This window comes from Dendropsophus ebraccatus, chromosome 6, assembly GCF_027789765.1.
Source record: "Dendropsophus ebraccatus isolate aDenEbr1 chromosome 6, aDenEbr1.pat, whole genome shotgun sequence".
Classification (NCBI taxonomy): Eukaryota; Metazoa; Chordata; class Amphibia; order Anura; family Hylidae; genus Dendropsophus; species Dendropsophus ebraccatus.
The window spans coordinates 124,951,653-124,973,938 of NC_091459.1; the positions used below are offsets into that span (position 1 = coordinate 124,951,653).

General features: G+C 43.7%; 1 protein-coding gene across 3 annotated transcripts; it reads right to left on the reverse strand.

Moving 5' to 3' along the window:
* Positions 1-1,693: 1,693 nt before the first annotated feature.
* Positions 1,694-16,188, reverse strand: LOC138796008 (bis(5'-adenosyl)-triphosphatase enpp4-like). 3 transcript variants are annotated; one of them, XM_069975864.1, is made up of 4 exons: positions 16,096-16,188; positions 6,966-7,818; positions 5,390-5,563; positions 1,694-3,642 (listed from the first exon to the last, which is right to left on the reverse strand). In XM_069975864.1, exons 2-4 carry the CDS (start codon positions 7,789-7,791, stop codon positions 3,278-3,280), a joined length of 1,365 nt encoding a protein of 454 aa, XP_069831965.1. In that variant the 5' UTR covers positions 7,792-7,818; positions 16,096-16,188; the 3' UTR covers positions 1,694-3,277. The 3 variants fall into 3 exon arrangements, with proteins under 3 accessions (XP_069831965.1, XP_069831963.1, XP_069831964.1); XM_069975862.1 differs by having other exon boundaries at positions 16,038-16,178; XM_069975863.1 differs by having other exon boundaries at positions 16,026-16,178.
* Positions 16,189-22,286: the final 6,098 nt, after the last annotated feature.

Below are 22,286 nucleotides of genomic sequence, written 5' to 3' on the forward strand. Positions count from 1 at the left end.
CTTTATCAATAAATGTTTCATTATAAGACAATTGAAAACTGGCTTCAGCTTTGGAAAACCCATTTAAAGGAAATGCATTAAAGGAAAAGTGTTCCTTTTTTTTTTCCAAACAGCACCACTTTTGCCTACAGGTCATCTCTGGTAGTGCAGCTCAGCATCATCAGCCATCTATACGTTACTGCATTTATTTACTCAGCTGTTTTGTACTGCGTTGTATAGACTTGCTCATGCAGCTGCATCTCTCTGCCTGTCGGGAGGGTCAGCTTGTCTGCCTGTTTCTAACCCAGTCATAGGTTGCAGACCACTAACTAGATATTGACTGCATACATCAACAGTATACAAGAAGAGGGATGGTATAGGTAATAAAACATAGCTGTTATAATAATAGCAGAGCATGCTGGGAACTGTAGTATAACCCATGGTGCAAAAACGTTCCCGTACAGCAGCTGCTTCTAGAACATATCGGCCATAAGACAAAGTTACAGTAATCTATATAGTGTGTAATATTACAATAAATTAGATCTGATCAGTCTAGTATAGAATATACAGAACAGTGAATCCTTGGATTACGAGTATAATTCATTCTGGGACCAGGTGCTTGTAATCCAAATCAAACCAAAGAAAATTCTCACCATAAGAAATAATTGAAACACAAATGATTCGTTCAACACAGTAGGATTTCCCTAGGTTGAACCTGATGGACTCTTGTCTTCTTTCAACCTTATTTACTATGTTACTATGTTCCGCAACTAAAATAAAGTTGATACGGTGTTCTGTATTAATAAAGAACACTGTATCAGTAAAGAAGGGCTTAATCAGTTAACTCTCCCTCCACACACAGCTCCCCTGGGGAGCTGCAAACCCGCTGGTGCTTGTACCTACTAGTGCTAGTGCCGGCTGCCTGGAGCAGCTATTAGTGAAGGGGTTAATTCAGGGGTCCGACGCTCGTTAACAATTACTAAACTATTTTTTGGGGCGAACGATAACACGTAACACACGTGGGAACGGGAACGATATATGTAGTGTAACGATTATTTTGCGATCGTTACATGGTCGTTTAAAACGTTGGCCGGGGTGATCATGACCATACGACACACCTACTTTTTTTTTAAACCTTTTTATAAACGACTGAAAGATTTCTAATTTTACGAACCGATTAGCGAATTATCTTTCAAAGACCAACAATTTTTTTTCGACATGCTGAAGAACAATTTTGAACCACTCCCCAACAATTTTGCAGTTGTCGTTCGCTCGTTTAAAGCTATTCCACGGAACTATTATCGTTAACGAGTGGACGTTGCAACGAGTTTATAAACGATAATCGTTCCATGGAATAGGGCCTTAAGTATGTCAGTGGCTATTAATGGGTTAAAGCGTTGTAGCTTTGCACAGAGTTGGAGACCATTGATCTCTCCAGCTGTTGCAGCTATCAGGGCATGCTGGGATTTGTAGTTTTGCCACAGCTAGAAAAGGACAGGTCAGACTGGAGACCACTAATCTACACCAAACTCCTAATAAAGTTTTCTTTTCCACTTTGTAGAAAAGGTTTGAAGTTTGTGCCCCCTCAGCTTAGTGGATACAGTATAGCAAAGGCACTATCATAGGGGGAGATTTATCAAACATGGTGTAAAGTGAAACTGGCTCAGTTGCCCCTAGCAACCAATCAGATTCCACCTTTCATTTTCCAAAGAGTCTGTGAGGAATGAAAGGTGGAATCTGATTGGTTGCTAGGGGCAACTGAGCCAGTCTCACTTTACACCATGTTTGATAAATCCCCCCCTATATCTATCTATCTATATACTCAGTACAGCAGTCTATATACAGTATACATCAAACACAGACATTATAAATCAAACATCAAAACACATATCAAAATTCAAGTAGTTATATGTTTCCAGTGGGGTGTATGCTATACTCCTATCTGTATGCTCTATTAGGATAGACTAGAAGGGGACGTTCTTCTCTATGGTGCTCTATGGTTCACTAGATGCCCCCCTTCCATCAGGGCCAATTATAAGTAAGCTTAGCCCCTTTTCTTTATGAGCAGGAGTAGTTAGGAGCCTCAGGACAGGCTAACTGTAATGAGATTAGGAAGAGTCAATAAAGCTATGGCACTGGCTGTGGGAGGTCTAGTTTCAACAGTTTAACCCCATACAGGGATCTGGATTTTGCAGCTACATAACCCATGGTTGCGTCTTCAGTGTCGCCACTGAGAAGCAGAGCAGACAAGCCTGCCTAAAGTGAATAGCCAGACATTTATGAACCATATAGAAAATGTGGAGTGAAACAGTAAATATGTTATTTATCTTACACTGATCCTGAGTTACGTCCTGCATTATACTCCAGAGCTGCGCTCACTATTCTGCTGGTGAAGTCACTGGGGGACATTCATGAAAAGTCCGGCAGGGGCGTATGCCCCTTCTCCCTGGCATATGGCTGCCATATACCCGATGGGCAGCCAGGGGGGGGGGGGGGCGCAACAAGGCGGGGAGGAGGGCTGGCTTCCTTATGCGCGTCATTTATCATTCATCTTCATAAATCCCCCCCCCCACTGTGTACATTACATTACTTATCCTGTACTGATCCTGAATAACATTCTGTATTATACTCCAGAGCTGCACTCACTATTCTGCTGGTGGGGTCACTGTGTACATTACTTATCCTGTACTGATCCTGAGTTATATCCTGTATTAGGCTATGTTCACACAACGCATATTTAGTGCCTGTACCCTGGAAGATGTCACCAGACATTCTACCGTCTTCCAATATAGGATAAGATGCAATATAACTGCTAGAACTTGTTAACTGTTTCCAAAAGTAACCGGGAGAAATGTGAGTGCAGCTCTGGAGTATAATAACGCTTGTAATTCAATATTATTTCATGTTGTGCAATGAATATATCTATATGGCGTATAAGGATAGGTCCTTTTAAAGGGATTTATCTATTTATCACTTATCGATTGGGATCGGTGGGGTCTGGGCAGTAAGACCAATAGTCAACCATCGGATACCTGATAAAAGTAATGAGAGGGAGAATTCCTTTAAGTGAACGTCATCTGCACCGACTTGTGGAGGAAGGGGGGCAGCATTAATAAAACCCACATTACAGTAACGAGTGGATTTGCCCCATTGTACCATAATCTTACATTAACTGCCCCTTTAGTTCTCACATCAAGTATATGGAGAATCTCACTGCGTCAGGCACAAACAAGTGTTTTATAAAGAACATTTGAAGGGTTGACTCTGTCGTGCCGCCATTACTCCTGACCAGCAGACTTCACCCGATCAGAGGATCGTCGTCATCCTGAAACTGCAGCCGGGTAAACTGGCGAGCGGAGGGGATCTTCTTTTTCAGCAGAATAATAATCAGACAGGAAACAGTGGTAAGCACCAGGATCCCGCCCATGACGATCCCTACGGCTTCCGGGACTTGGATGCACCACTGGTCAGCTAACAGGCACTTGGTGCTGGACAGGGTCCCGTTGTTGGGCTCAGCCTTCAACCCGAGGATGTGACACATCATGGGATAGATGTCTACGCTGTTTATCGTGCTGATCTTGGCGTTCTTGTGGAATGCAGGTCCGCGAGCCGCTAGGAAGGGATGCATGCTGCGGAGACTGTTGTCATAGCCGTGATTGCCCACTGCAAGAGAGAAACAGTCTTCATGGCACCTTACCGCATTGTAGGCCAAAGGCTGAACACATGATATCCCATTCCACTGGATTCATTCCATCAATAACTTTTTTTTTTTTTTTTTTGCATGTACTGGTGAAACAGCTAGAACTTTTAGATTTTTGTACCAATTAGTAATTTTTAGATACACAACTCACCCTAGTTAGGTCTCTGTGTTGGGGTTAGGATTTGATATTTTTTTATTATTATTATTATTTTTTTTTATTATATATATATTTTTTTATTTTACCTTATACCTTTTATATTATTATTATATATATTTTTTTTAATTTTACCTTTTTTATACCTATTTTTATAACTTTTTTGATCTTGATTGTTTTATAGGTTTTTTATTGGCATTTTTTTATTACTAATTTCCCCCTGTACATAAAAATTGCCATAGAAGCCACAGTAACAGGGTAAAACAAGTGGCAACTGGGACTGCTTGGGCGTGGGTGGATCTTGTGAGGGGTCATGTGACCTGTCATCTAGTGATCAGTAGGGCTAATGGAGGTGGTGAGGCATATCAATGTCAATGTTTAGGGGTCCCTCAGACTCATTTTTATGAGTGTATTGGAGAACGGCCTTCCCAATGGCCGGCAAAGTGGCTATATCCTCATAGCTACACAGTAATAACATGTTGTCTACACATGACATTATCCAGCTATGGAGGCCGGATATCAGCTATACAGGAACTGCATTTCAGATCCTTAAAGGGGTGGTGTAACAAAAAAACAAAACAAAAACCAACTAGGTCTATACTGATGTATTACGTTACATTAAACATATTCCAAATTTACAAGCATTACTTAAAATGCAACATTTGAGAGATAAACTCACTAATCCCCCCTGTGCTGCATAGATTCATAACCTGTTGCCCTTGGCAACGGCCCACCAGGCATCCACTTTCTTGGGACGCTCATGCTTAGTTCAATCCCAGTCACATGACCTGTCTGATTAGTACTGGCAGTTGGTTTTCACTTCACCTGCAGAAAGCAGGATTGTGGGAAAGTACGAAAGTACTCTCCAGCTCGCTTGATTACTTTTAAACCTTTATTGTATAATGTTCAAAAGGCCCTTTTGAACATTATACAATAAAGGTTTAAAAGTAATCAAGCGAGCTGGAGAGTACTTTCGTGCTTATACCGTGTTGGATGCCCTTGGGTCCGGGGGTTTTTTCTCGCGTGCTCGTGGAGAGGCATACAGCCATAATAAGAACACCACATTCCATCTAAAGGGACTTTTTTGTTGTGAGTGCTGACCACTCTTTGTTTTTTGCATGCACTACTTGTGGGAAAGTGTCTGCCCTGTTGCATGGCAACCGCAGGGTCACAGTTCAGAGAAGAAGCCAGGAAGTGATCAGATGCATAGAGAAGCAAAATGGTACAGTAATGTAAGCTTCTTTACTATATATATATATATATATATATATATATATATATATATATATATATATATATATATATATGTATATATTTATTTATATGTATGTGGAACACATCTGATTTTACCTTCTTTGCTTTGTGACACCTCCCCTTTAAGTTTTGTGGCCAAGGTAAAGTAGTCACTTCTCTTCCCCACTCCTCTCGGCACTATACTTACGCTACGTTTAGAAGCCTCACAGGCAAGTACTCATATACACTACTACTCCCAATATAATCTAATAAGTAACTACTCCAATAAGAACCCAAATACTTATACACAGTAGACGCCTTACAGGGTAGACCAGAGGACGCATTCTGCACTATAGTCCATCCCTCGTCCGCCACCGCGATGATGGGCTGGATGCGGCTGTTGTGCTTGTAGTGATATCGCTCCGGGATGTCTTCTTTAAGGTACACGGTCATGTGATCACTGCATTTTTTCAGCAGGTTGTAAACTAGCATCTTATCTAGGAGACAGGGAAAAGGTAAGTTTGATCCTCTGAATACAACTGAACTTATAGTCATTTCTAGATATATTTATAACATAGATGTAGCAGAGCTGAATATGTCATTTAAAGGGGGTGTCCATTTCGGAATTTTTTTTTCCATTGTAGCTGATTACATCTCACCAGCTATTACCATTGGGCTACTGCATACTCACACAGTTAACATGTGGCAGCACAGAGTGTTAAGGGCCCTATTACAAGAAGCAATCATCAGCCAATTCGGCCTATTATCGCTCCGTGTAATATAGAGAACGATTAGGCCCAGACCTAAAGTCATCGGCCGCCAACCACGCATCGCTACGTGTGATGGCGATGCTCCTGGTCTCCTCCTGCGCTCTGCTTCCTCCCCGGCCTATGTTCCCCTTTTCGATTTTATGTTGTGGCCTTGTGCTAAAGTTAAGGGAGAAAAAAAAAAATCATGTTTCCCCCCACCATTCAGCACTCTATAACCCCAAGTCGGAATATGAGAATGGAATTTTGGAATTTTCTGCATTTGTTATGACATGTGACAGCTCTTCTCATTTATTTTGACCTGTGGTAAATTGAGGGGACTGGGCACAATTTGGAAAGACACGCCCCTGTCTATATCAGGTCTCACAGCTGACAATATATATTACAGCAAACACAGAGCCATGAGGAGGAAAGAGCTGCCTGTAGAGCTCAGAGAGGATTGTGTGAAGAAACAAATCTGGAGAAGGTGACAAACACATTTCTACTGCACTAAAAAGTTTCCAGAGAGGTCAAGAAGAAGATGCAAACAACCAGGACTCTTCCTAGAGCTGCTGCCCGACTAAACCAAGTATTTGGGGGAGAAGGGTCTAGGAAAAAGAGGTGACCAAGAATCCCTTTGGCTAAGCCTAAAAGATCCTGTGTGCAAATGGAAGAAACTTACAGAAGGTCACTCAGCATCACTGCAGTGCTGAGTGGACAGAAGGAGGCCGCTCCTCAGTAACAGACACATGGAAGTGGTTTGCACAAAAGCATCTAAAGAACCCTCAGACTGTGAGAATGTGTGAATGTCCTTCAGTGGCCCCGCCAGAGCCCTGTCCTGAACCCAATGGAACATCTCTGGATAGACCTGATAATGGCGTCCTTTGATGACCCCAACCAACCTGATAGCGTGAGGGGATCTGCAGAGAAGAATGGTAGAAAATCCCCAAATGCAGAAAATTCCTCAAAGAGGCTTCACCTAAGTCCTAACAAAACGTGAAAAAAGCTAAAGGGTCTGAAGACTTTTCGAATACTTCTTATACACTATAGTGGCTATGCACAAGGATGGTGGTCGGTTACTCTACCAGTTTCTGAGATCCCTATTTATACAGGAAATAATTAGTACATGAGCACTCATTCTTATTATATTCACCTTCAAGTGGCAATATGGCTGCAACTGCAGTTGCATCCACCAGTGTGTAGTTACCGCGGCCAATACAATCATCAAGGACAATAATTCTCTCCTTGGAGCACTGGGTCATCCCATGGTCACTGGTGATTATTACATTGACTGTATCCCAAAGCTTTGACTCTTTCAGCTTGGCCACCAAGAAGCCTATATCTTGGTCTACGGTGCTCAACACTTGAGCCATGTTTGTTGTGTCTTCCGGCCCATAACGATGTCCACTTTTGTCTGGTTCTTCAAAATACAAAGTTGCAAAGTTGATGGGGTCTTTGGCCCTGGTGAACCAGGAGGTGATGTTATTCACCCGCTCCTCAAAAGTCGCCGAGGGGTTGTATAGTAAAAAGTCATTGAGGGTGACGTTGTGGATCCGGACATCAGTTCCTGGCCACATAGCAGAGCCGCTCCTCCGACCTGCACGTTGATTTGTCACCCAAATAGGGGTAGCTTCATTCCACCATACTGGGTTGGATTTGGAGCTGAAGTTGCCCAGACTAAAGAACTCATTAGTGTCATTGTCGTACATTGAATTGGCTACAATCCCATGACTCTCAGCGTATAGACCAGTGACTATGGAGTAATGGTTAGGGAAGGTCTTTGTGATGAAGACATTTTTGACATCCCTCACCAGGACGCCATCATCAATAAATGCCTGGAGATTGGGCAACGAGTAGTTTACTAAATAGTCCGCTCTGAATCCATCAAAGGACACAAGGATTAACCGGGGGGGAGATGGTTCTCCAGAGCACACAATGACTCCATGCAACAGGGATAGCACCAACGCATATGTTTGCATCCTGAAGGTCTGGTCACACAGGATTATCTGGAAAAGAAAACCAGAGTTTAATAATTCAAGACAAAGTTACTATAAAGAACATGTAAGAGTAAAGTATAGAACAAGGAACACTTCGAGACGCCCAGCTCACACTACTACAGTGAGTCTAAATATCCAGTTTACACCCTTTACTTACTCATTCTAGATACCCAGCTTACATCCCTTACCTACTCATGCTAGATGTCCAACTCACATCCATTACTCACTCATTCTAGATGTGCAGGTTTCATCGTTTAGCTACTGATGCTAGATGTCCAACTCACATCACTTACTCATTCTAGATGTCCAGGTTTCATCTCATTCTTGATGCCCAGCTTATACCCATTACTAACTCATTCTAGATGCCGAGCTTAAACCAATTACTCACTCATTCTAGATGTCCATGTTTAATCCCTCTTCTACTCATTTTAGATGTCCAACTTACACCCTTTACTTACTCATTCTAGATACCCAGCTTACATCCATTACCTACTCATGTTAGATGTCCAACTCACATCCATAACGCACTCATTCTAGAGGTCCAGCTTTCATCTCTTACCTACTCATTCTTGATGCCCAGCTTCCACCCATTACCTACTCATGTTAGATGTCCAGCTTAAATCCATTACCTACTCATGTTAGATGTCCAGCTTACACCCATTACCTACTCATTCTAGATGTCCAGCTTACACCCATTACCTACTCATTCTAGATGTCCAGCTTACACCCATTACCTACTCATTCTAGATGTCCAGCTTACACCCATTACCTACTCATTCTAGATGTCCAGCTTACACCCAATACCTACTCATGCTAGATGTCAAACTCACATCCATTACTCACTCACTCTAGGTGTCCAGGTTTCATCCCTTACCTACTCATTCTAGGTGTCCAGTTAACACCCATTACTTACTCATTCTAGATGTCCCGCTCACACCATTGTCTACTGACTCCAGATGCCCATATTACTGCCTCTTCCATATTCACGACAGATATCCAGATAATACCGTACCCATTTCATGCTCACTCTTTCTACCGACAGTTCACTGTATTGTAACAGTAATAAGGCTTATAACAGCGCATTGTACAACCAAACACTTTGTAAAACAGTGACTCTTCAGTTGTGGTGACACTACAACCCCCAGCATGCCATGACAACTTCTAGCTAAGTATGCCGGTGGCTGTATTTTTTCTGCAGCCGGAGAGCCTCTGGTAACAGAAGGAAAAAATATACTGCACATTTATCCTGTGACCCCACTAAGGCCTAGCACTGACTACTACTACACAAGTTTACCGACCATTCAATATTACCCGAGAGTGCCAACCGCTATATCTACGTTCACATTATACTGTGTAAAGATCTTCTCTACAGCCGGATGATAAAGTGTAACACAAATAACAATCTACCTAGTGTCTATTACAAGTCCACAATCCGGTGATGACTGACCGATCCAGCTGATCCACTACTCACATATAACATTTCATCCATCAATAACCGGAACGAGAAATTCCAGTTTCCACTTGAAAGAAGAAGGTAGAGTCCCTATGCTGAATGTTACTGAGTCAGTCAGATTATCGCATTACTCTTACTGTACAACCTGAGGTTCAACGCATTAGGAACTGCTGGACTCCCATGTAGAGGTGGGCATTAGTCGGCGGTGCGCCAAACATAGTGGTTTATGGACTAAATGACCAAAATATATCCATATTATAAATAGGTCCACAGCTACAATATCTGGTTTAACACGGTCCATGGTGGAAGCGACATGAGCAGAGGCCTGTCCATCAGGATTGTCACAGTCACCGAGCAGATGTCACCAAGGCTGAGACCCCTAAAGTGTTGGCTGCCTCTTCTCTTTTTGCCCATATAATGCTGGCTCTCACTCACCCCCACTGTTCCTGCTGTGTCATCTCTTTCATCCCAGCTCTGCTGAATCCAGCACAGGCTCACCTAGGCAGACAGAGTCAGTACCTTCTCTGCCTGCTGACAGGACAGCGTAATAGTCCTATATATCTCTAAATAAGCTATAAAAGACTATAAGTATATAGTCAGAGAAGGTGAGCTGTCATCTATTACTGTCATCTATTATAACCAAGTGACTGCCAATGTTTAATAATCAACATCATTAAAATGGGAGTTTTTGTTCCCCTCCCCCTCGTGGACAGCTTGTCTGGAACAGTCCATGTAGTTTGATCATATAAGAGGTTCTGGCAGAGATAATGACCCCATTGAGAGCACAGAAACACGTTGTGTTTACAGGGGGTCACCATCAGATAACATAACCTAACCTAACTAGCTGAACACTAGCTGAAATATATATATATTGCTTTCATAAAGAAGAAGAAGAATAAAAATGCAAGAGTGCTACTTTAAGGGTGAAAACCAGGGATCCCTTAGATTCCACCTCCTAGTCTCTGCGATCTGCAGAGGTTACCTCGGTCAGAGTCCCTGCTGAATGGACAATGGTGGTATACTCTAAACTAGAGACAGGCTGTCTATCTCTATTCCTATGTCTATGAGACATTTCTTTTAAAGTGACCAGGTGTTTTCTGAGTGCCTCTAAAGGTGACACCACCTGCTACCAAGTCTACACATCTGTCTCCAGTACCAACAACTGGACCTACCCATCTGATACCTACCAGTGACCTATGCATATAACAGATACATGACATACTCAGCTCAGCTACATCTGATCCTTTATAGCTGTCATTAAGGAGAAGCTACCTCTCCAGTTCCACCACTTCCTGCAGTCGGTTTCCTGAGTCACAGCTACCTTAAAGTTTTTGTTCAGGTTTAGGTAACACAAAACCGAAAAAAGAATTTATAACGGATGCAAGACCAGTATATATAAATTTACTTTATTGTTTACATATCAGAAAGTGAAATTGTTTAAAAACAGATACATCACAAGGGGGCTAGAGCTAATACAAATCCCCATAAAAACGGTGGATTAACAAGGTTCTTATATATAAAAAAAATACCGTCACAGAGCAAAATACAAAATGATGAACCTATACATGTACTGGGCACTGGGCTGGTACTACATACAATAGATAAATATAACTCACAGTGAGTATATAAAGATAAATAAATACCATCTTCCTATAATATAACATTACCCATACGTATCCTTAGTTCATGTATCCACCTCACCGTACACCCTCAGGGTGTACGGTGAGGTGGATACATGAACTAAGGATACATGAACTAAGGATTTGTATTAGCTCTAGCCCCCTTGTGATGTATCTGTTTTTAAACAATTTCACTTTCTGATATGTAAACAATAAAGTAAATTTATATATACTGGTCTTGCATCCGTTATAAATTCTTTTTTCGGTTTTGTGTTGGATAGTGTTGGGTGCGCATGGACCGCACTACTTGAGCCTTGTATAGGAGTACAGGTTTAGGTAAGCGGAATAAACTTTTGCACAGTAAGTCCTATCGGTGAGGCTATGTACATAGTGATATACGGAGTTACACAGTGACGGAGACAATAAAAGAACAGGCAATAATGGTTCCCAGTGTATAACTAATGCATGAACCGGGGAAGAGACTGACCACATCCTGTATCATTAGGCTATGCTCATACTTTATACTACTGACTAATAAAAACCTGCAAAACACCTCTAACAGCCTCATATTGTGTGTATATATATTATATGTATATGTACAAGTATGATGTGTGTATAAGATGTATATACTGTATAAGATGCGTGTGTATGATGTATATGTATAATGTATAAGAATGTGTATGTATTATGTATAAGTATGATGTGTATGCATGATGTGTATATAAGATGTATATGTATAATATTGATGTGTAAGTATGATATGTAAGTATGAGGTGTAAGTATGAGGTATAAGTATGAGGTATAAGTATGAGGTATTTGTATAAGGTGTAAGTATGATGTATACAGTATGTATGAGGTGTAAGTATGATGTATATGTATGAGGTGTAAGTATGATGTGTATTCATAATGTATATAGTATAGAGCAGTGATTTTCAACCAGTGTGCCAAGGCACACTAGTGTGCCGTGCCACATGGTCAGGTGTGCCGCAGGGAAAGTTCCCCAAACTATGGTGCCCCTGTGAAACAGGAGAAAACAATGGGGGAGAGAAACCTGGGGATGGGGGAGAAACATGGGGATGGGGGAGAGAAACAGCAGAGAGAAGCAGGGGGAAGAGAAGTTTGGTGTAGAGAAGCAGGGGGGGAAAGAAGTATGGTGGAGAGAAGCACAGGAGGGAAGCACATGAGAGAAGCACGGGGGAGAGAAGCACAGGAGAGAAGCATGGTGGAGAGAAGCAGGGGGGAGAAGTATGGTGGAGAGAAGCACAGGAGAGAAGCAGGGGGGAGAAGTATGGTGGAGAGAAGCACAGGAGAGAAGCAGGGGGGAGAAGTATGGTGGAGAGAAGCACAGGAGAGAAGTAGGGGGGAGAAGTATGGTGGGGAGAAGCACAGGAGAGAAGCACAGGGGGGAGAAGAAAACAGGCCCAGGTTTCACACTGAGTGAGTATAAATAGATTTAGAATCTATATTGTTAACTATATGTATAATATGTACTGTTTTAGTGTCATTTTGTGCCATTTTGGTTGGTGGTGTGCCCCGGGATTTTTTAAGTATAAAAAGTGTGCGCGGCTCAAAAAAGGTTGAAAATCACTGGTATAGAGTATTTATTAGGCATAGATTTACTTATCTTTTCACTGTATGACACTGGTGTCCTTAGTCATTTGTTTTGACTGCACGTCGTGCCTGGGTAATTCATTATCTTTTTATATATCTTTATTTTGGGTCATGGTAGCAACATTATTTGCTTATAACCCCCTGTAGGTCATATACCCACTGATAATTATTGTGTTTGGGTAGACCATGAATTTTTGTGTTCCTGATTGGAACTTTTAATTGTTTTTAACTGTGTTTTGTAGTGTCTTGTGTGATTTCCAATATAATTTAATAAAATATATTCGTATTCTTTCATAAATCAGTTAGTGGAGTGCACTCTTGATTAATGTCTAGCCTTTTCCTTTTTTTTTATTTATAATGTATAAGTATGATGTGTATGTATAATATATATGTTGGATTTTTATGTATGTCATAGGTGGGAAGTAGTTTGTGTGAATATTTGTATATTTTTGAAGCGATGACACAGTAGTTATGGCTATGTTAGTCCCCCCACAGTGTTGGAGGAGTAGCAGGGCGATGAAGAAAGTTTTTTTTAAAGTGATTCTTCTAGTACTTATCAGCTGCTGTATGTAATGCAGCAAGTGGTTTAATGGCAACTTGTTGATTTAAGGGGGTTCGCCAGTATAAGAGAAACACAGCTTTTTTTTTTTTTAGCCTCCCCACTCCCAGCACTATGGCTTCACAATACACCACATCGCTGGAATTTTTATTTTATTACACAGCCAAGTTCCCTTTTTATATTTAACCCTGATGTCCCCGACACATTATATAGAGACAATCGCATGCTTTTTCCCTCCTGAGCTTTGATGAAGAGAAATCAACAGCAAACGAGCAGTTAATATGGAAGGAAACGCTGCAGCATGCTTCAGAACATCATTATTGTAGCTTGGAACCCTAAATCCTCATGACTGGTTCCCTTTAAATGGTCGAGAATGAAGTTACCGCTGATCCCAGCCATTACAGTAGAATGTATAATACAATTATACTAGTAGATACAGCTTATCATTGAAATGGTGAAGTTCACAATCCTGCAGACTTCAGAGCTGAAATCCTCCAGCATGCCCTGCTTATTCAGTTTCTGCACAGAACCTACAATGGTGATCTGCCTCCTCCTTATATCACTGAAGAGTCATCTATCATAAGACAAACTAAAGGCAACTGATCAGGCCGCCAGGTGCACATCCCCCCCAAATAATAGGGGGCGTACAGCTGATTGCAGCCACGATCAGGGGTCCTTCAGGCTCTGGAAACAAGAGTTGTGGGCTGTCTAATAGGCCCCTCCATCAAGTCAGCCGGCACCGTCACCCCATGCAGTGAAGCCCCATTTCTCCCAGCAGAAGTGGTCACAGACTCCATCTTCCCCCAGAGACAGCACATACCATAGCAGTGCCCGACCCTCTCCTAATATCATTAGCTGCCGGCAATAAGACATATGGGCAGTATACAGGAGGTGGATTAGTCCTGATAAGACTGCCCACCTGCCGGGATCACTGGGGGCATCCTGCCATGACTATACTCCAATATTTAAAGAGATTTAATATTCTAATATTTAAGAAATAATTTCAATTTAAAGAGATTATCCAGAATTATAAAAACATGGCCACCTTTGTTCAGAAACAGCGCCACCCTTGTCCTCAGGTAGGAGGTGGTTTTGAAGATCAGATCCACTAAAGTCAATGGAGCTGAGTTGTAATACCACACACAGCCTGAGACCAGGTGTGACGCTGTTTTATAGAAAAAAGCAGATATGCTTTTCTAAATCTGGACAACCCCTTTAATTCCACCTAAACAGTTGACAACTCTCCAATAGCTAGAATCTAGAACAAAATCAGAGAAGAAAGCTGCATGTGACTGGTGCATAGGACGCTCTATACTGCTGGTGAAGATCAATTAACCCTTTACTATCCAAACAGCAAGCGATCTCAATAGGATCAGAACCACACACTCCCGCCTCCAAGACTTCTCTCGTGCTGCACCAGTTCTCTGTAACGCTTTACCAAAAGAGCTCAGACTCATTTCCACCACCCACAGTTTCAAGAGTTCCCTGAAGACCCATCTCTTCAGGCTTATAACATTCCCTAATCTTGTCTTCCTCTCAGCTATCTCTTCTCCATCCACTCTATAACCCTTTAAATGCCATGTACTTTCTAACTGTACGCAGACAATGGCGTGTGACTGGCTCGTCCAATCACCTATAGGCACTTTTCGACTATGTACAATGACTGGAACATTGCCAAATAAAGCCCTTACTGCCTCTTGTGGCACCGCCAGTCATCTTAGTCTGTACGCTCTCGAGAGCAGGTCTCTGTTTAAATCATTTTTTATTCTATTTTATTTATTGTATAATGTATTATAAATGTTACCTGTTTTGTACGTATACAAATAAATATTATTATTATTATTATTATAAGGCTCCAAATCTGCCCCCCTGCGCTCCAGCGATCCTTTGATCTAACAATCGGACATGATCCTTCCCCTGGATCTCTATCCTAGAGACTGTGTGTGAGGTATATGAGGTTGTTGTCCTGGTACAATGTTCACTACAGGTGCGGTGACAATGACGTCCCTGCCCTGCACTTATCTCCGCACACCTGACAGGAAGAGCAGCAGCCACACAATATACGGCCAGCAATGAGCCACCTGGTCATGCTGCTCTATACTACAGGAAATGTCCTTCAGTAATGACACCTGTTAGGACCCCCACTGATCCTGAGCAATAGCACCCCCAATACATTGCGACCTACAGCCAATCCTATTCAAGTAAATGGGGGCAGTATTACTTTTATGCAGTATATAAAGACCACCAGACCATATGTGCAGCTACATAGGGGCCCAGGAGATAAAGGGGCAACTACTACCATAAAGGGGGCTTCTTACTATCTATTATAAGGATGGGGATCCTTCCGCCCTCCAGCTGTTGCAAAACTACAATCCCCATCATGCCTGGACAGCCGAAGGCTGTCCAGGCATGATGGGAATTGTAGTTTTGCAACAGCTGGAGGGCAGAAGGATCCCCATCCCTGGTCTATTAGGTGCATGTATATAAATGTATAGGATCATATAACTGAACTGGTGCTCTGGAGAACTAGGGGCCCATACGGTTCAGGTAAGCCCCCCACCCCTGTGCTGTATAGACAGGGTCCATTTACTCTAGTATTCCCCATTCAGCTGGGCAGCACTACAACTCCCATCATGAACTGTCCCCCATCACAGCCTCTGCTGTCAGGGCATGATGGGAGTTGTAGTGCTGCACTGCTATCCATCCCTGGGATCCATCTGGGGGCCACTGTAACTGGCAACACACACAGCCCAATGTGAACACCGTCCAGCAGCCGCCACTCACTACACACAGTAACTTCAATCGGACATCACGTGACTTTATATCTGTAATATTGTTGCACCGACCGGTAATCAGTAAACAACATTACACGTCAATAGATAAACACAGCTCTGCTACACCGGTCACCGCCCCCTCCCCTCCGTACACACACCGGCCGGGTACCGCGGGGGTCTCCGCTCCCGTACACACTCACGTATATACTCACAGAAACCGCACAGATTCCGTCCCCCCCAACCTCCAGAGACTCCGGCCGCCTAACTCACTGGGCGGGGCTTCCAAGTTGGGCGGGGAGAGGTTGTCACTAGCCGCCATCTGATTGGCTGCGGTGCGATGACGTCTCTGACGCTCGCGGTAGTGCGATTGACAGCGGGTTGTGTTGTGGTCACGTGATGCAGCATGTTACGTCACGGCGACCTCAAATCTGATTGACAGGATGTGTAAACTGGTACCTGGAAGTGTCGCAGTAGTGTCAGTCACAGCAGCTCAGGTTCTGCAGGATGTTTTAACCCCTAGCTGACCGGCCTAGTGCTACTCCTTACCTACTTTTGCACAGTAAAAACATTTTAAAGGGATTTTCTATTCAATTTATTTTTAATTATTTATTTATATATATATATATATATATATATATATATATATATATATATATATATATACACACACACATACATATTTTTTTTATTAAGTTATGTAACTTCATTAAAAGACAATGTATATTATATATAATTCTTACAGTGGCTGCAAGGGAGTGGACATGGCCCCTCTGCTGCCACCAATGGCTGTGGCTGGAACTGCAGGACTGCTCAAGCCCTGGTCCTGGCATGCTTACTTATTAGCTAATAACTGCTGCTGACTTCAATGAGCAGCCCCTGCCACAGCTCCTTGCTTGCTGTCTGTGAATGTAATAGAACAGGCAGCAAGGGGGGAATGAGGGGGAAGTGACCGCTGAACTGACAGGTCTGTGCTCGCTTCCCCCATATTATCATGTCCTGTAATGAAGCCTTTACACTTGGGGAAGCTGTCTGAATCAGTAGCGCCACAGCAGTACCGTGTAGCAGAGCTAGTTGGGATAGCTGTCAATCAACGCCTGCATAGCGACAGACAGCATCTCTAACTGTAATGTGTATTCTAATGTATATATACAGTACTAGAAAATGTACCCGGCGCTGCCCGGGTATAAAGTGCCAGTGTGTATAGAGGGTCCTGTATACCTGTAGTATAGAGTTGGTGGAGGTGCTGTATACCTGTAGTATAGAGTTGGTGGAGGTCTTGTATACCTGAAGTATATAGTTCGGGGGTCCTGTATACTTTAGTGTATAGTTTGTGGTTCTGTATACCTGTAGTATAGAGTTGGTGGAGGTGCTGTGGCAGTGTTATCCAGTCACAGTATGGCGGTATTGGTCAGGTCTGGTATGGCGGTGTTATCCAGTCACAGTGTGTCGGTATTGGTCAGGTCTGGTATGGCGGTGTTACCCAGTAACAGTATAGTGGTATTGGTCAGGTCTGGTATGGCAGTGCTATCCAGTCACAGTATGGCAGTATTGGTAAGGTCTGGTATAGCGGTGTTATCCAGTCACAGTATGGCGGTATTGGTCAGGTCTGGTATGGCAGTGTTATCCAGTCACAGTATGGCGGTATTGGTCAGGTCTGGTATAGCAGTGTTATCCAGTCACAGTGTGGCCGTATTGGTCAGGTCTGGTATAGCGGTGTTATCCAGTCACAGTGTGGCCGTATTGGTCAGGTGTGGTATGGCAGTGTTATCCAGTCACAGTGTGGCCGTATTGGTCAGGTCTGGTATGGCAGAGTTATCCAGTCACAGTTTGGTGGTATTGGTCAGGTCTGGTATGGCGGTGTTATCCAGTCACAGTATGGTGGTATTGGTAAGGTCTGGTGTGGCGGTGTTCTCCAGTCACTGTATGGCGGTATTGGTCAGGTCTGGTATGGCGGTGTTATCCAGTCACAGTGTGTCGGTATTGGTCAGGTCTGGTATGGCGGTGTTACCCAGTAACAGTATAGTGGTATTGGTCAGGTCTGGTATGGCAGTGCTATCCAGTCACAGTATGGCAGTATTGGTAAGGTCTGGTATAGCGGTGTTATCCAGTCACAGTATGGCGGTATTGGTCAGGTCTGGTATGGCAGTGTTATCCAGTCACAGTATGGCGGTATTGGTCAGGTCTGGTATAGCAGTGTTATCCAGTCACAGTGTGGCCATATTGGTCAGGTCTGGTATAGCGGTGTTATCCAGTCACAGTGTGGCCGTATTAGTCAGGTGTGGTATGGCAGTGTTATCCAGTCACAGTGTGGCCGTATTGGTCAGGTCTGGTATGGCAGAGTTATCCAGTCACAGTTTGGTGGTATTGGTCAGGTCTGGTGTGGCGGTGTTATCCAGTCACAGTATGGTGGTATTGGTCAGGTCTGGTGTGGCGGTGTTCTCCATTCACAGTATGGCGGTATTGGTCAGGTCTGGTATGGCAGTGTTATCCAGTCACAATGTGGCGGTATTATTTGGTATGGTATGACAGTGTTATCCAGTCACAGTATGGAGGTATTGGTCAGGTCTGATATGACAGTGTTATTTAGTCACAGTATGGTGGTATTGGTCAGGTCTGGTGTGGCGGTGTTATCCAGTCACAGTATGGCGGTATTGGTCAGGTCTGGTGTGGCAGTGTTATCCAGTCACAGTATGGCGGTATTGGTCAGGTCTGGTATGGTGGTGTTATCCAGTCACAGTATGGCGGTATTGGTCAGGTCTGGTATGGAGTGGTTATCCAGTCACAGTGTGGCGGTATTGGTAAGGTCTGGTATAGCGGTGTTATCCAGTCACAGTATGGCGGTATTGGTCAGGTCTGGTATGGTGGTGTTATCCAGTCACAGTATGGCGGTATTGGTCAGGTCTGGTATGGAGTGGTTATCCAGTCACAGTGTGGCGGTATTGGTCAGGTCTGGTATAGCGGTGTTATCCAGTCACAGTATGACGGTATTGGTCAGGTCTGGTGTGGCAGTGTTATCCAGTCACAGTATGGCGGTATTGGTCAGGTCTGGTATGGTGGTGTTATCCAGTCACAGTATGGCGGTATTGGTCAGGTCTGGTATGGAGTGGTTATCCAGTCACAGTGTGGCGGTATTGGTCAGGTCTGGTGTGGCAGTGTTATCCAGTCACAGTATGGCGGTATTGGTCAGGTCTGGTATGGAGTGGTTATCCAGTCACAGTGTGGCGGTATTGGTCAGGTCTGGTATAGCGGTGTTATCCAGTCACAGTATGGTGGTGTTGGTCAGGTCTGGTATGGAGTGGTTATCCAGTCACAGTGTGGCGGTATTGGTCAGGTCTGGTGTGGTGGTTTTGGTCAGGTCTGGTGTGGCGGTGTTAAGTGTGACGTGTGGAGCTATTACCTACCAGTCCTGATGCTAATTGGTGAGTGAGGATGGGGCATCCTCAGGTTTAGTGCTTAGGGCAGCAACAGCTGGTAATACTGTCCTGTATACCTGTATAGATGGAGTAGGGGGTCCTGTATACATGTACTGTATAGATGGAGTAGGGGGTCCTGTATACATGTACTGTATAGATGGAGTAGGGGGCCTTGTATACATGTACTGTATAGATGGAGTAGGGGGTCCTGTATACATGTACTGTATAGATGGAGTAGGGGGTCCTGTATACATGTACTGTATAGATGGAGTAGGGGGTCCTGTATACATGTACTGTATAGATGGAGTAGGGGGCCCTGTATACATGTACTGTATAGATGGAGTAGGGGGTCCTGTATACATGTACTGTATAGATGGAGTAGGGGGTCCTGTATACATGTACTGTATAGATGGAGTAGGGGGTCTACCAGTTATTTCTGTGGATGTTGTGAGGCAGCTTCCCTAGCAACCACAACTCCCTGTGAAAATGAAAGCAGTAATCCTATTGGTTGCTAAGGCTCTCAACTGCCGTTTTCTCTGGGCAGCTGCAGCTAATTATGTGTGTGCAGTGTGGAGATTTTCCCATTCATCTCTATGGGGCGCTTTTTCCCCTCCCCCTCCCCTCCTGTACATCTGGCAGGGACAGGACCTTCGCTCAAACCTTCCTGGGAACCCAATGTACCTGTGTGCCAAATTTGGGGTCAAACGGTTCAGGTGTTTGGAAGTCTATATGGGACAGACAGACAGACAGACAGAAGGACAGACAGACAGACAGACTTTGATTTTTATGATATAGATATATTATAAATCTTTAACAAAGTTATATTAGAAATTTATACAACTTTATTCAAGAAATATAAAAAAAAAATGCTAAAAAAACAAAAAAAAAAACTTAGTTTATTAGTCAACTTGTCATCCTGCAAAAAACGAGCCTTAAAGCTGGACTTACATGGCAGCGGCTGTGACAAGGGTCATGTGACCAAAAATCGACAGGTCAATTAGTTTGAATGACGTGGTGTCAGGCTGGTGTCCCACTGCCTTTAAAATCGTGGAAAAACGCCAGTGATCAGATGTCGGCTGGAGGTCAATGGAAGTTTATGATCTGCCTTACACACATGGCGTTTTTGAGGCTCTTTGGCATTTTTTCAAAAACACAGCATGCTGTGTGTATGGTGTTTTTTTTCTGGTGTCTCTGTAACCTTCTTTTCTAGCAACTATGTCATGTGATGGAGGAGGAAAAGAAAGTTCAGCCATCTTGGTGCACACACAAATGCCTAAACCACGAAAACGTTTATTCACACATAAAGTCAAAAACACCAGGAAAAACAACGCAAATGCATGGAAAAAACGTGCAATGCAATGCATTGGCATTTTTTTGAAGGCCAGAACATCACCACCACCACCAAAAAAAAAAAAAGTATGAGGGCACCCTTAAAGAGGACCTGTCACCCTCCGTGCCGGGGTGACAGACTCCCGACCCCCAGCTAGATCCCCTTATACTGACCTCATCCCGCTGAGTCCTGCTCCCGGAGCTGGTCCTGGGACGGAGATATCCCGGTCAGAAGCCGGCGCGCGCGCTCTGGAGACAGGTCCAGGGTCCATAGAGAATGAATGGAGCCGTGCGCGCGCTGCAGAGTTGAGTCTGGCTCCATTCATTCTCTATAGACGCCGGACCTATCTTCACAGCGCGCGCGCCGGCTTCTGACCAGGATATCTCCATCCCACGACCGGCTCCAGGAGCGGGACTCAGCGAGATGAGGTCAGTATAAGGGGATCTAGCTGGGGGTCGGGGGCCTGTCATCCCGGGGGTGACAGGTCTCCTTTAAGGATGAAGTAACTGAATGGGGTGACGTTGAGACCCACAAGTGGCCATGACCTGACATTCCCAGCTCCATACCCAGTGTATACACGGAGGCTCGAATACACTCTTACCGTATACTGAATAGAGTACATTTCAGTGGTGCGGACCCTAACTGTGTGTTGTATTCTGGTTTTCCAATTGATTCTGTTGGTTACTCTCTTCCTATTATCTTTATGTCTGTTTTAATATCATTGTACTATATATATATCTGTGATTTCCTTATTTTAATTGTACCAAGAAGAATAATGAGGCCCCGCCCCCTTCACATCAACAGGTTCCATCATTATTTATACACGTGAATTGTCTTGATCTTTTATTGTTCTTTTTGGTCTGATGATTTAGATGGATGTTGGACGCCGGCAAAAAACAAGCTTCTCCAATAGTGGGGCTTCATGGGGGCTTGCTTTTTACTGGATGACTTGGGGTTTTCAGGTCATTGTAGGATATACAGGACTTTTTCATGATTTTTATTGCAGCTTCTAGGGATCAGGAAGATATCAGGGCTTCTTTTCTTACTATATTGACCATGTGGGATAAATGTAGGCAGCTGCAATGAGTCTCCTTGTAGTGTGGTGTAATCCTCACCATTAGACCCATGATAACCATCATTAGCTGATGAGCCGCGGCCACTGGTCGGACTGGTTGGTTTGCTTAGTTCAGTACAATGTTTGCACAACATTCATCACATTGTGAAAGCTCCGGCTGTTCCGTACAGATCAGGGTCACCGGCCCATACCAGTCACATCCCGAAAAATTATGGGCAATAAAGTGCACGCTTATTAACCCTTCTGTCCTTTGGTGCTAGAGGGGGTATGAGGAGGATCCTTACTACCATTCACCTGGATGTATGTGTGAGGCTAGATGAAGGATTCCGGTGGACACTGGGTTAAAAATTAAGTGGGGCTTGCTACCCATGTATGCAGGGCCAAGTTCAAGGGTGACAACCTAGTCAATTGCCCAGAGCCCCCATCCATAAAGGACGCCCGCAGGGTTCCAGGCAGTTCTTTTTCACCACTTTTCACCAATTATAGCCATGGTGTTACAGTTGAAAGCAATGGCAGAGCAGGGAGCAACAGCTATTACCTATAAGGGGCCCTGCTAGCTATATGGGGGCACTACTACCTGTTATGGAGGTAGATGGGCATATTCATTATATGGGGGCACAGTGCTGATTGTTATTACTGGTTT

What these genes read in the sequence shown, in the direction of transcription:
- LOC138796008 (XM_069975864.1), bottom strand. Translation starts at nt 7,791, where the DNA reads ATGCAAACATATGCGTTGGTGCTATCCCTGTTGCATGGAGTCATTGTG. An exon ending in AGCCATATTGCCACTTGAAG is followed by an intron (nt 5,564 to 6,965) that starts GTGAATATAATA and finishes CCTGTCTCCTAG; the next exon opens with ATAAGATGCTAGTTTACAAC. An exon ending in TGCGTCCTCTGGTCTACCCT is followed by an intron (nt 3,643 to 5,389) that starts GTAAGGCGTCTA and finishes TCTCTCTTGCAG; the next exon opens with TGGGCAATCACGGCTATGAC.